The 14924-nt window shown below is 39.6% G+C and overlaps 1 protein-coding gene across 1 annotated transcript in view; it reads right to left on the reverse strand.

The window, feature by feature from the left end:
• Positions 1 to 14924, reverse strand: part of CDK15 (cyclin dependent kinase 15) — a 104016-nt gene that overhangs the window by 59402 nt on the left and 29690 nt on the right. Inside the window, exons 7-8 of the mRNA XM_064286807.1 lie at positions 7808 to 7931; positions 6065 to 6185 (exon numbers count right to left, since the gene is read on the reverse strand). Of these exons, the coding sequence (XP_064142877.1) occupies positions 6065 to 6185; positions 7808 to 7931 (245 nt within the window). The remainder of the gene's footprint in view (positions 1 to 6064; positions 6186 to 7807; positions 7932 to 14924) is intronic.

Below are 14924 nucleotides of genomic sequence, written 5' to 3' on the forward strand. Positions count from 1 at the left end.
ACAATAGAGAGGATCAACGAAGCTCAAAGTGTTTCCTTTGACAAGACTTATAAAATAGATTTTTGGCAAAACTGGTCCCCCCGCCAAAAAAAAGAGAGTAGAGAAGGCAAATATACAATCTATTCAAACTTTCCCAGGTAATAAGAAAAAAGAAATACTTCCCAGCTCAATATATTAGCAAATGGAATCCAATGTTGTATAAAAAAGGATGTACATCAAGTTGGGTTATGGACTGCAATCAGGAAATCTATAAAGTAATTCACTGCGTTAGAGAATTGAAATAGGAAACCATAAGATTATCCCAACAGATGACAAAAAAATTAATAACTTTCATCACACATTTAAGATAAACACTCCTAGCAAAATAAAAATAGAAGGAAACATAATTAACCTGATAAAGGGTATTTATAAAAATCATACAGCAAAAATGTTTCTAAATGGTGACTATTAGGAGCAATTCCTTTGGTTTCTGGAACAAGAGAAGAATGGAAAAGAATGCCTAGTGTCACTACTTCTATTCAACATTGGACTGGAGTTTCTACCCAGTGCAATAAGGCAGATAAGGTAAAAAAAAAAAAAAAAATACAAAGTAAAATTATTGGAAAAAGAAGAAAAACAAATTGTCATTATGGATGAAATGGCTATACATTTAATAACAAAACAAAAAACCCATTGCCATCAAGTCAACTCCAATTCATAGCAACACTATAGGACAGAGTAGAATTGCCCCGATAGGGTTTCCAAGGAGCGGCTGGTGGATTCGAACTGCCAACCTTTTGGTTAGCTGCGAAGCTCTTAACCACTGTGCCACCAGGGCTCCATTTACTTAATACTAGAAATAATAAGAGAGTTTAGAAAGGTGGATGAATATGATATCAATAAATAAGAATCAACTACATTTATATATACCCAATCAAAACAGAAAATGTATTTTAAAAATAAAAGATACAATGTACAATAGTAATAAAAATATCACATCCAGGAATAGATCTAAAATAGGATGTGTAACATCTTAGGGAGAAACTGATAAAACTTTACTAAAAGGCATTAAGGAATAACAGATGGAGAGATATACCATGTTCAAAAATCGGAAGACAATATTATAAAGATGTTAGTTATCCTCATTCAGTAATTTCCATGCAATTTTAAAGAAAATCCCAGAAGGATTTTTCGTAAAACTTGAAACACTGAATCTAAAATTTATATGAAAAATCACAGGGGGGAAAATAGTAAAAATATTACTGAAGAAAAAGATCAGTGGGTAAGGAGACTTGTCCTACCAGATATCAAACATTATTATAAAGTTATAAAAATTCATATAGTGGGGCATTGGTACAGGGACAGATAAATTGACCCCAGCTGAACAGAATAGAGAACCTAGAAATAGATTTATGTATTTATGGGAACTTGACATATGAGTGATTTGGCATGGTTGCTCAGTGAAGACAGTGGGGTGAGACAACTGGCTAATATATACAAGAGTCAATTCCCAACATATTAAAGACTCAAAGTGAAAGGAAAAACTTCACAACTTTTGTGACTTCAAGGAAGGAATGATTTTTAAAACAAGAAACAAAAAGGGCTAACCATAGAAGAAATGGCGGATAAGGTCAGCATTATTAAAATTAAGAACTTTTGTTCAAAAATACAGCACAAAGATGAGACGACATAAACCACAAACTGGGAGAGGCTACTTGCAACATACATAACCGATAAAAGATTGGTATCCTAAATATATGAAGAACTCTTATGAATCGAAAGAGAGCTCACAACTGAAAATGGAGCAGAAGACATGGACAGATATTTCCTAGAAGTGAAACACAAACAGCAAACCCATGAAAAGATGTCCAGGTTCATTAGTAATTAGGGAAGTGCAAATTAACATTACAACATGATACTGTTCTACCCACTTGATTAGCAACAATTAAGAAATTTGATATAACATTGGTAAGGATGTGGATAACGGGACTATGTAATACATTGCTGGTATGTAAGTTGTTACAACCACTTTGGAAAACAATTTGGCACTATCTTATGAACTTGAATATTCACATACCCTGTGACATAGCAAACCTACTCCAAGGTAAGTACCCTATAGAAATCCTTAAATATAAATACCAAGAATGTTCACAAAGCAAAAACAAACAAAACAAAACAAAAAACAAACTGAAGTGTTCATCAACAGAAAATAAATTGTAGCTACACAGATCAGCATTGATAAATCTTAAAAACATATTGAGTGAGGGCTGGGGATCATGGTCTCAGGGGACATTCTGATCAATTGGTATAACATAGTTCATAAAAAAAAATTCTACATTTTATTTTGGAGTGTAGTGTCTGGGGTCTTAAAAGCTTGCACGCAGCCATCTAAGGTACATCTAATGTCCCATCATGTTTAGAGCAAAGGAGAGTGAAGAAAATCAAACACACCAGGAAAATATTAGTCCACTGGACTAAGTGGACCACAGCCACATGGACCACATGGACCACAGCCTCCACCAGCCTGAGCCCAGAAGAGCTAGATGGTGTCTGGCTACCACCACTGACCTTTATGACAAGGATCACAATAGCGGCTCCTGGACAGAGCAGGAGAAAAATGTAGAACAAAATTCAAATTCATGAAAAAAGACCAGACTTACCGATCTGACAGACACTGGAAGACCCCACAAGACTATGGCCTGGGACACTCTGCTAACTCAGAACTAAAGCTATGTGCTTCTTAGATCAGTCAAATATGTAAGACTGAATGGGCAACACCTATTCAAAATCAAAGATGAGAAGGCAGGAAGGGACAGGAAAACTGGACAAATGGAAACAGGGAAACAGGGGTGGAAAGGAGGAGAGCGCCAAGATACTGCAGGGATTGCAACCAACGGCACAAAACAATTTGTATACAAATTTTTAAATAAGAAACTAATTTGCTCTGTAAAGTTTGACCTAAAGTACAAACACACACACAAAGTTAAGCATACATCTGCGATATGACTCAGCCATCTCACACCTAGGTATTTACCCAAGAGAAATGAAAACATATGTCCACACAAAGACTTGTACATGAATAGAAATAGCAGCTTTACATCTAGCAGCCCAAAACTGGGAACAACTCAAATGTTTATCAACTGGTGAATGGATAAACAAATTGTGGTACAGTATGTTCATACACTGGAATAGTATACAGCAATAAAAAGGAATAAACTACTGATACAGACAACACCATGGATGAATCTTAAAATAATTGTGCTCAGAGAAAGAAACTAGACAAAAAAGAGTACATGCTGTATAATTCCATTTATATAAAAGTTTAAGAAATGCAAACTAGTCTATAGTAACAGAAAGCTGGTCAGTGGGTGCCTGGAGAAGAAGTGGGGGAAGTTAGGAACTACAAAGGCGCATGAGGAAATTTGGGGGGCCAATGATTATGTTTATTACATTGCTTCTGGTGTTGGTTTCACTGATGTATTCGTTTGTCAAAACTTATCAAACTGCATACTTCAGATATATGGGCAATTTATTGAATATCAATTATACCTCAGCAAAGTTATAAAAAGTCAAAAAAAAGAAAGAAAGAAAGGATGAGTTGTACTCATAAAGTTTCTCCATTATATGAGCCCTCTGATGGCTGAGTCAATATAGACTGGCAAGTAAAGTTTCTACTATACTGATTACAAAGGAAAAAAAAAGTATATTGAGTGAAAAAAGAAAAACCACAAAAGACTAAAAACAATGTGATACCATTTTTATAAAAGCTCAAAAGCAGAGAAAAACAAAACAATGTGTTATTTAGAAAACACAAAAAATGTAAAAAATATTTTTAAAAAGGGTAAGGGAATGATGACCAAAATTTCAGGGTAGACGTTACCTCTGATGGAGAGGCAGGTGGATAGGAAAGCACACGCAACAGTATTGACTACGCTGTAGTTCTGATAGTTGGTGGTGGGTTCACGGAGTTCACTTTACTATACTTCGTAATCTACAACACGGTTTCTCAATCCTGACACTATTGACATTTTGGGCTGGACAATTCCTTGTTGTGAAGGGCTGTCCTTGGCATTGTAGTAGGTTTAGAAACATCCCTGGCCTTTACCCACTAGATGCCAGTAGCACTCCCCACCCAGTTGTGACAACCAAAAAAACAAAAAAACCTCCAAACATTGCCAAATGTCCCCTGCGGAGCAAAATTGCCCCTGGTTGAGAATGACTAGTTGCTTACATATATTTGAATGTTTTAAAATTTCCATAATAAAACAAAATTTTAAAGTGGCGGGTAGAAGCTTCACCCTGTCCTTGAAGCCCGAGTAGGAAATGATCATTAATAGCTGAGAAATTCAGAGCCTGCGGAAGGCCTTTGAAGTGCCAGTTCAGAGCAGTGTGAGCTGACAGTTTCAGGAGGGTTTTGACTAGTAGGTGATATTTCTAGAAATGATACTGGGTATCAGGAAATCAAGGACTCCATATACTCTGGACGAAAATTTCTGCAACCTTTCTCGATTCTTTGGGAAATCCAAAAGCCTACTTTTGCATTTTAGAACTCTATTATACAATTTTTTAAAAAATCTATTATTTATTAAAAAAAAAAAGGGACTTTTGTTTCCATAACCCCTTTCTTCTAAAGAACTACAAGAAGCCCATGTATTTTACTATATTTAATCCTTACAGCAGGATTTCATTTTACATGGATCCACAATCAATGTCCATGGAAGCAATAGTTACAAAATCAAGTGACGCATTGGTTGGGCAAATCTGCTGCAAAAGATCTCTTTAAAAGTGTTAAAAAAACAAAGATGTCACTTTTAGGACTAAGGTGTGCCTGATCCAAACGATGGTATTCTCAATCGCTTCATATGCATGCAAAAGCTGGACAATGAATAAAGGAAGACCCAGAAAGAACTGATGCCTTTGAATCATGGTGTTGGCAAAGAATATTGAATATGCCATGGACTGCCAGAAGAATGAACAAATCTGTCTGGGAAGAAATACAGCCAGAATGCTCCTTAGAAGGGAGGATAGCAAGACTTGGTCTCACATACTTTGGACATGTTACCAGGAGGAATCAATCCCTGGAGAAGGACATCATGCTTGGTAAAGCAGAGGGTCAGCAAAAGAGAGGAAGACCCTCAATGAGATGGATTGACATGGTGGCTGCAACAATGGTCTCAAACATAGCAATGATTTTGAGGATGGCGCAGAACCGGGCAGTGTTTCCTTCTGTTGTACAGAGGGTCACTATGAGTTGGAATTGACGGCACCTAACAAACAACAACAATCCTTACGGCATCCCTTTGAGGGGTTGGCAATGAATTCAAAGTCACCACACATCTAGCTGTGACCCCTAAATGACTGGGATAACTCCAGGAATAAGATCCAGATAATGTTAACACCACTGTTGTAGGATGATGAGTGCCTGAGATCCCGCACTTACTACCGTACCTTATAAATTTGAGAGGCTCCTCAGTGACCTGGTTCTGCTCTATAGCACCTGTCTGGTTCTTATCCTTGCACTACAGGCCCATTTAACTCTTCATGGGGAGAGTTTATTACTCTCATTTAAAAAATAAAGAAACATATAGACACGAACAGAATATGTGACTTCTTCAAAATAACATAATCAAGAGTATTTGATTAGAAATTCAGATCTCCTGAGTCTTGGACTGTATGCTCTTTTCAGTAGGCTCTGAACTGTGTTTGGGCATGTGTGAGTGTGCATGCATGTATGTTGTGTGTGTATCTGTCGTTTGGGGGTATACGTGTGTTCCTCTGAGGACATGGCGTAAAGGAGAAGAAAAGACCAAGGATTGAAGAGAACTACGAGGAGGGGCATGGTAGAAAGAGCATCAGATTCAGAAGATGCTTTGGGCAAGTCCTCTCTAGCTCTCAGAATCTTTAACTGTAAAAAGTCATAGAATGATTGCAAACACTAAATAAAATATGTATTAAAGCCTTTTATGTTTCTGTGTACAAATATTAGTGATTGTCATTATTAGAACTATTATTAAAAACGTCATATGGATGATAAAGCAACCCTCATGAATGGGATGACTCACATTTTCTTGGTACTGGTTCTTACCATATTTCCAGCTCGGAGGAATATTCAGTGGCTCCCAGCAAGGCATCTGGAGGGCGGTACCAGAGAGTTACAACTTCTGAAGAATATGTCTGACTGAGAATGCACTTGGCCCGAGCAAGACCTGTCCAAAGGGGAAAAGCACAGAACCCTTTGTCCTGGGACATGCTGCAGAGACATAGTGGTGCATTCTACCAGGGAGGGTATAACTGGTAAACAACATTTTAAAAATAATGTACAAACTTTGGGTGTTTTTAATAGAACTACTCAGCTATTTTGCCCCCCATGCACCATTTCATCTAGGGAATTTCTCTATAATTGGCCTGATTTGCAATTAGATGTGGCCTTTGTGGCACCTAGGTGTGGTCAGGTGACTGAGTTCTTGCTTATATGATATGAGTAGAAGTGATGTGTGCATTTCCAGATTACGTCCTTAATGGAGGGGTCAAATGTTCCGCTTCCCTTTTCTCTTTCCTCTGGGCTGAAGTGAGAAGAAGGTGGCAGCCATCTTGAAATAGGCAGTTGAGGCAATACCCTAGGGATGGTGGGGCCTCATGACCAGAGGAACCTGGACCAAGACACTGCAGGGCCACCATACAAACCCTGAACTGCTTAGGTTGGACTGTTATGTGAGGGGAAGTTAAGCTTCTAAATTGTTTAAGCCTCTCTAGTTTTGGGTCTCTATTACAGCAACTGAGCTCTGTTTTAATATGGTTGCCCTTCATTTTTGCAGTCCAGGAACACGCAGTTTTTAAGAGTGGAGACTGTTAATCCAAATTAGTTTAGTAGGACCTTATGAGTCTCTCTCAAGGGCTCCTCTGCAAAATGAGTTTTTTTTTTTTTTTTTTTGGTCAGTCAGCCACTTATTTCATAGAATCACATGATCTATAGCTAGAAGGGAGCCCTGGTAGCATACTGGTTAAATGCTATGGCTGCCAACCAAAAAGGTCAGCAGTTCAAATCCAACAGCTGCTCCTTGGAAACCCTCTGGGCAGTTCTACTCTGTTCTATAGGGTCACTGTGAGTCAGAATTGATTCATGAGCAATGGGTTTGTTTTTTGTATAGCTAGAAAGGAACTCAATAGATGAGTTTTCTGTTGTGGGGAATTGATAAATGTCTGCTAAATGCTTACATGTCAGGATGAAAGCCTCTATCTCAGAATAAAATGCTGTAGGTATAGTATCACTGTTTGATGTATGTCAAACAAAGAGGAAAGATTCCTCTGCCCAGGTGGAACCAGTTTTCAACAAAAACTTACTGAGCACCTGCTGTGGTGCCAGGCACTAGGGATACAGCGATAAGCAAAAACAGACCCAGGCTCTGCCCTCAAAATGTTTACCATCTAGTAGAAGAGATGAAATTATTACACAGAGATATCCTTTATTTTGTCATCCTGGGATAACCTTGATCTATTCTGATAGAATTTGTATATCCACTCACATTTAGTGAAACCTACTAAGTACAATTCACTCTACAGATATCACCATATCAAAAATAGCAGTGGGATATAAGGATGCCCAAGTTTTGGGCATCTGATTGGATGGGGTCTTGATGGAATCCTAAGAAGCTACCAATCTCCTCGTTTCTTGCCTCACGCTTCCTATATGGTAGTTTGACATCCCCACAAAGCATCATGCTCCTCTGGCCTCCAGTTTTCAAAGACCAGGCCTAGTCAATGCTTTAAACATGTGCACACAGAAGCATCATTGTTCACAGCCCAGAAGGAGACCCAAGGGCCGACTTACCAAAATCAGCCAGTTTGAGCTCTCCCAGGTGACTGATGAGTAAGTTCTGAGGTTTCAGGTCCCTGTGAAGAACGTGTTGGTGGTGGATGTATGCCAGGCCCCGCAAAAGTTGAAACGTGAAAAGCTGGAAGGAATGAATACCATACTAAGCAGATTTGAGCCACTATACGTTGATTTCCCCTCTAAATCAAAAACAGTCATCTGAAAGAATATAGTAAAAAGTGTCTCTGGAGAAACTAAAAATAAATGAAGATTTTACATTCAGTGAGAGAGAGAGAAAAAAAAGCACGAGGAAAGGCAAGCAACTCGACCATGTTCCAAACAAAGGGATTCTAGCTTATCCTGGTGTCTCATTTCTTTGATAAAGAAGCAATTACTCTTCCTTAAAAATCTAAAGTGAGACTTTGAAGTTCCATTTGGAACACTAGTTATTGATTTAAATGTGAAATATTAAAAAAAAATTATTTCCCCACAAATGGAATTGGCATTTAAGATCAAAGTTGACCTGGAAATTATATTTTAAGGTTACAACTGTTTAAGTTTTCCAGCCTCTCTGATACGAAACTCTTTAAAAAACACTACACAAAGAGACTAGACTGGGAAATATATCCTTAGATGGAGAATAGGAAATAAAGGACTCATTATCTTTTTAAACCTATTTTTAAAGTCTTAAGTTCAAAGTTGAAAACAAGTGAAATACATAGTACAGATTAAAAAAGAAACCAAAAGAAATTAGATCTCTTCCTGCCACCTTCCCCCTGCCAAAAAAAAAAATTGAAAGAGAAAAAGGAATAAACAGTACAGGGAAAAGAGAAGAAAGAGAAGGGGGAAAAAAAAACAGGAAAAATACATTCTGGGACCAAATTTAAAAATGTTTCATGTGGGTACGAGGCACAGAAACCAAAGACACTATTAGATTTCTACCAATATATAAGTTTAAGGAATGAAAGAATGCTTAGTATTCCAAGTGTCTTGCTATTTTCCAATGCTACTGACAATTGAGAATTCAAACACCAATGTTAGTGAAAGGTCTATGCCAACTGAGAATATGTTCTGGCAGTTTAGAAAAGACAGAGCCAGCTGCAGCATTCCTGGTGACATAGGCAAAATGACAGATGCAGAGCTGTGTGACTAAATCTTTTCCCATCGCATCTTGGAAACTAGGAACTTCAGAGATGCTAGGACCTGTACTGAGTTAACAATGGCATGGAGACAATAGAGCCAAGTTAATGAATAGCATGGGCTGATACTGAAACAGGAACCTGGAGAATTTACCTGTCACAGCACAACTGTGGCTGTGGACGTGCCACTTAGGTCCCACATCAGGTGCACAACCCACTTAAGAAAGTTAAGAATGTTTTGTGACTCCTACTTCAAATGTTCAGTGGCTCTATGAGTCTCCCCAGTACTCTCTCTGGTGCTTCAAACACACACACTGTTCATTTTACCATTTGCCATACCACTAGGCTACCAGAGCACAAAATTCATATACTGATATTTAAGCCCTGCACTTGGTTGTAAATCTAAATGTTCATGGGAAAGACAATATAAAGTATGAACTTAAATTCCAAGTAAAAGAGAAGATGCTATAATATGTGTTTTAAAATATGTTTTTCAATGTGAAAGGAATAAAGAGAGAATTGGAGACAGATAAGAGACAAAAGGTAGAAAGGTGGAGACAGTTGCAGGATAGAGATGAAAGAACAAAGAGAAAAATAACGTTATTAAATGCTGACTGTCTTTTGTAATCCTCAATACAACCCTGTGAGGCAGCTATGCTTGTCCTTGCTTTACAGATAAGAAAACTAGGGCTCAAAGAAGCTTTAGAAACATGTCTAGAAAGAGTCAGGGCCAGGACTCAAATTCAGACCTGCCTGGCTCCACTACAGCCTCCTAAGAAACTGGAGAAAAGACAGAAAATTTAAAACTGACAGGGAAGGAGTCAGCTGGCTCAGTCAGAGATGAGCCTCTTAGTGGGTCAGCCTGAAACATCTTTCATGTCCCAAGCATATACTGTTTTCACTAATTAGTCATACTCACCTCCTGCTTTCTTGCACTTCTATTCCTTTCCTCTCTGCCTCCACATACATAGACAAGCATTTGTACACGGTAACCCACTGAGGTGTTAAGGTCTGGTATTGCATAGCCACACTTCTCAAAACTGCAGTCTGTGCTGACTAACCTCACCACCCACTCACTCTTTCATCCCTTGCAACCTGGACTCTTCCTTCAACACTGCTGAAGCTTCACTAGTTACTTCCTCATGATATAACCAAGTCCAGTGACGTTTTCTCAGTCAACATCAAGACAGATGTGGGTGACTTTTTTCCAGAAAGGCTTCCCATACCCTGGGGGTTGGTGCTGTTTCCAACACAATGAGGCTCTTGGGAATAATTCCACTGGGCTAGTGCCACCTGGGCTAGGGGTTCCTCAAAAACACAATCAGATCAGTCAGCACCAACTCCTCATAGGGAAGCCTGTGTCCTTCCACCCACTAGAGATCCTTGGAACTTGTTGTATTAGAAACTGGAAACAGGCTAACCTCACTATGATCTCCATCCTGTCTTCCTTGGTCACTAATCAAAATATAGGCCTCTGTGATAAACATTTTTCAACCATAAACTCATTTCCATACGGCTCTGTGCTTCCTCTCACTTAACCCAAACTTTTTCGATGTTCACTCTCCACTCCTCAATCATTGTTTAAAAATTCCCTACAACCTAACCTCTCTGATGACTTTCCTTCTGGCTTCTTTCCTTAAATGAGATCCTGAGTTCACTGCTTCCCTATAGCACTCTCAAGTAGATGCTAGTTTTTCTTCAACTTCCTCATGCTTTTGAGTCACTGAAAGGTTGGGTCACTTGTCTCCTCACTCCCTAATACTACTTCAAAACCATTATACTCCATCCTTCAGTAAAAATCCCTGTCTCTTGGACTTTCATGCCATCCAGTTACATGTTCCTCTACCCTGTTTTTACTGTCGTCCACTAAACTCCCAATTACTCTCCATCATTCACTGAAGACTGGCTCCTGGTTCACAGCTGTTGCTTCATGACATCAGTGCCCATGAAACCAACTTCAGGAAACCTCCTCAGCTCTAATGATCTTCTCTAATCCACTTTAGCCACTCACTCCCGTGGTCACACACTGGATCTTGCCATCATATGGAACTGGTCGTCCTCTGAAATGTGAAATTCATCACACCATAAAATGGCTTCTCTGATGATCACTTTATTCCAAATGTAGTCACCAATGCTGTTGCCATGAAATCCTATGGATACTTCTCTTTCCTTATCTTTACAGCATTTGGCATTGTTGATTGTCTCTCCCTTCCTGAAGCTCTCTCTCCCCTTGGCACCACAATCTCCAATTTTTTCTCCTACTCCCTGTTCTTTTTATAGGTTCCAGTTCCTCTACCAGTGTTTAACATATTGATATTCCTTAGGGTTCTAGCCTTGACCTTCTTCTCATCACTCTATGTAGTCTCTCTCAGCTATCATATCCACTGACATTGCTTCAATTAATAATTATAATCTAATGATTTCAAAACTTTTATCTCCAACTCCAATCTCTTTCCTAAACTTTAGGCCCATATAATCTGAAGGTCACCTCGACATCACATAATCACCTCAAACTCAGCATGCTTAAAACTTAACTCTCTATGGCATATCCCTCCAAATCCATTTTTCCTCCTGTTTTTCTGTTTCAGTGAATGGTACCATCATCTATCTTAATACCCAAAGCCAGAAAAATCTTCTCACTGTTGCCTCTTCCTTCTCCCAACAATTCTGGCTAATTGATAATGTATCTCTCCGCTTTTCTCCACTATTGTCTCACATTTGTACCACTGTTCTCCTGATTAGCCTCACCATCGAGAATGGAACCCCATCAGATACCAACATTTAGGGAATGAGTAAAGGCTGAGAAGGCTACTATGGAAGTATATGGCTTGGGAGGAAAAAATAAGGAGAGTGTGGGGTCAGGAGAATAGACCATTTCAGGAAGATGCACTGCCCTTCCTCCAATCTATTCACCACACTGTCACCAGAGTGAACCTTAAAAAAGAAAATCTGAATTTGTTACCTCTTTAATTAAAACCAGTTAATGGCTCCTCATATGGAATAGCATGACCTACCTGGGCCCTTCTCCCTTCACACTCTGTTTCCTACTTCCTCTCAAGCCTCATCTCTAACCCCTAACAATGGTGTTATTCTAAACTCCAAACTCACTGCCATCAATTCAATTCTGACTCATAGCGACCCTACAGAATGGAGTAGAACTGCCCCATAGGGTTTCCAAGGCTGTAATTTTTATGAAAGCAGACTGCCACATCTACGGAAGCCCTGGTGACACAGTGGTTAAGCTTTCAGTTAGCAGCTGAGAGCTTAACCACTGTGTCACCAGGGCTTCTGTTCTAAACTCCGGTCTTACTGACTTACTTCCACTTCTTGGAATATACCACATCCTCTCTGGCATCACAGCATTTTCACTGCTGCTTCCACTGTAGGGAACATCATCCCTACTCCCACCTGTTTAGATTGCATAACTTCTTTCTTTGTGCTTCCATATGCCCCTATCTTAGCTATCTAGTGCTGCTATAACAGAAATACCACAGGAGAATGACTTTAACAAAGAGAAATCTCTTCTCTCATAGTTTAGGAGGCTAGAAGTCCATATCCAGGGTGCTGGTTCCAGGGAAAGGCTTTCTCTGTCAGTTCTGGGGGAAGGTCCTTGTCATCAATCTTCCCCAATCTAGGAGCCTCTCAGTGCAAAAATCTCGGGTCTAAAGGGTGTATTCTGCTCCCGGCATTGCTTTCTTGGTGATGCGAGGTTTCCCCTGTCTCTCTGCTTACTTCTCTCTTTTATATCTCAAAAGAGATTGGCTTAAAACACAATCTAATATTGTAGATTGGGTCTTTCCTCATTAATATCATAGAGGTAGGATTTATATCACACAGGAAAATCACATCTGATGACAAAATCACACAATACTGGGAATCATGGCCTAGCCAAATTGACAGATATTTTGGGGGGACACAATTCAATCCATGACAACCCCTAATAACTTCATCTATTTATTAGTATATCCCTCACAAATCTATAAATTCCTTGCTGTCAAGACTGATTTTCAGTTGTATTCCAGATGCTTGTGATATGCTCAATCATGCTTTATTGAAATGGTCTCTTCTTTTGACTTCCATGGCAATATATTTTTCTGAATCCTCTCCATTCCTAAAAGCAGCTTCCTTTTGTCCTCTGCTACCCTGTTCCTCTTCTCATCCCCTGAAGGCAAAGTTCTGTCATCAATCCTCTTTACTTTGTATGATTGCTTTTTTGGTTATCCATTCTCTTATTCTTAACTACAAACTCGCCAGCTCCTATCTCCCTCCTGAGCATTTATCTTCTTTTTTGCCCCTCGTTTCCATTTGGATATCCCACCTGAACTAGAAGCTCAATATGTCTGAAACAGGGCTCTTCCTCTTTAAACAAACTTCTTCCCCTATTTCTATTACTAGAGCTATAGTTCTCCTGGTTAATCAAACTCAGAAGGAGCCCTGGGAAAGTCAGTTCAACTGGACTGGACAAAAAGCAAAGAAGTTTCCTGAATAAACTGAATGCTTCAAAGGTCAGCGGAGCAAGGGCGGGGGTTTGGGGACTATGGCTTAAGGGGACTTCTAAGTCAATTGGCAAAACAAATTCTATTAAGAAAACATTCTGCATCCCACTTTGAAGTATAGTGTCTGGGGTCTTAAATGCTAACAAGCGACCACCTAAGATGTATCAATTGGTCTTAACCCACCTGGATCAAAGGAGAATGAAGAACACCAAGGTCACAAGGTAATTATGAGCCCAAAAGACAGAAAGGGCCATATGAACTAAAGACTTACATCATCCTGAGACCAGAAGAACTAGATGGTTCCTGGCCACAACCGATGACTACCCTGACAGGGAGTACAAGAGAGAACCCCTGAGGGAGCAGGAGAACAGTGGAATGCAGACCCCAAATTCTCATAAAAAGACCAGACTTAATGGTCTGACTAAGACTAGAAGAATCCCGACAGTCATGGTCCCCAAACCTTCTGTTGGCCCAGGATAGGAACCATTCCCGAAGACAACTCATCAGACATGAATTGGACTGGACAATGGGTTGGAGAGAGATGCTGATGAGGAGTGAGCTACTTGTATCAGGTGGACACTTGAGACTATGTTGGCATCTCCTGTTTAGAGGGGAGATGGGAGGGTAGAGGGGGTTAGAAACTGGCAAAACAGTCACGAAAGGAGAGACTGGAAGGAGGGAGCAGGCTGACTCATTAGGGGGAGAGTAAGTGGGAGTATGTAGTAATGTGTACATAAATTTATATGTGAGAGACTGACTTGATTTGTAAACTTTCACTTAAAGGACAATAAAAATTGTTAAAAAAAAAAAAAAAAGTCCTGGTCATACAGAGGTTAAGCACTTGGCTGCTAACTGAAATGTTGGCAGTTCTAATCCACCAGCTGCTCCCCAGGAGAAACATGTAGCAGTTCGCTTCTGTAAAGATTACAGCCTTGGAAACCCTATGGGGCAGTTCTACTCTGTCCTACAGGGTCACTGTGAGTTAGTATCCACTCATCGGCAATGGGTTTCGGTAATCAAACTCAAAATCAATCATGTTTGGGCCCATCCTTTCCCTCTTCACACTCAGTTAATCACTAAGTCCTGGCTGAACTCTTCTTTGTTACTGTTTTTCACATAGGTTCCATTCATTCCATTCTTACTGTCACTACCATAATTTGGTCTTTATTACTTCTCCCTACTCTCTTGCTACTCAAAGTTTGGTCCTCTACTAGCAGCACCTGCATCACCTTGGCTCATGTTAGAAATGTAGAAGCCCAGCCCTCACCCTAGACTTATTGACTCATATAACCCGGTCATTTGTCTGCTCATTGAAGTTTGAGAAGCACTGGGCTAGACCACATCAATAAACTCCTAACTGGAAACTGGCTCCAGTCTCTTCCTCTCTTTAATCCACTCCACAGACCACGGTTATATAAATTCCCCCTGGTTATGCCATTCTCTCTTAACTCAAACCCCTTTAATGACTCTACTGTCTAAGAATAAAGTCCATTATTTCTT

The sequence above is a fragment of the Loxodonta africana genome, chromosome 6 (genome assembly GCF_030014295.1).
Source record: "Loxodonta africana isolate mLoxAfr1 chromosome 6, mLoxAfr1.hap2, whole genome shotgun sequence".
NCBI lineage: Eukaryota > Metazoa > Chordata > Mammalia > Proboscidea > Elephantidae > Loxodonta > Loxodonta africana.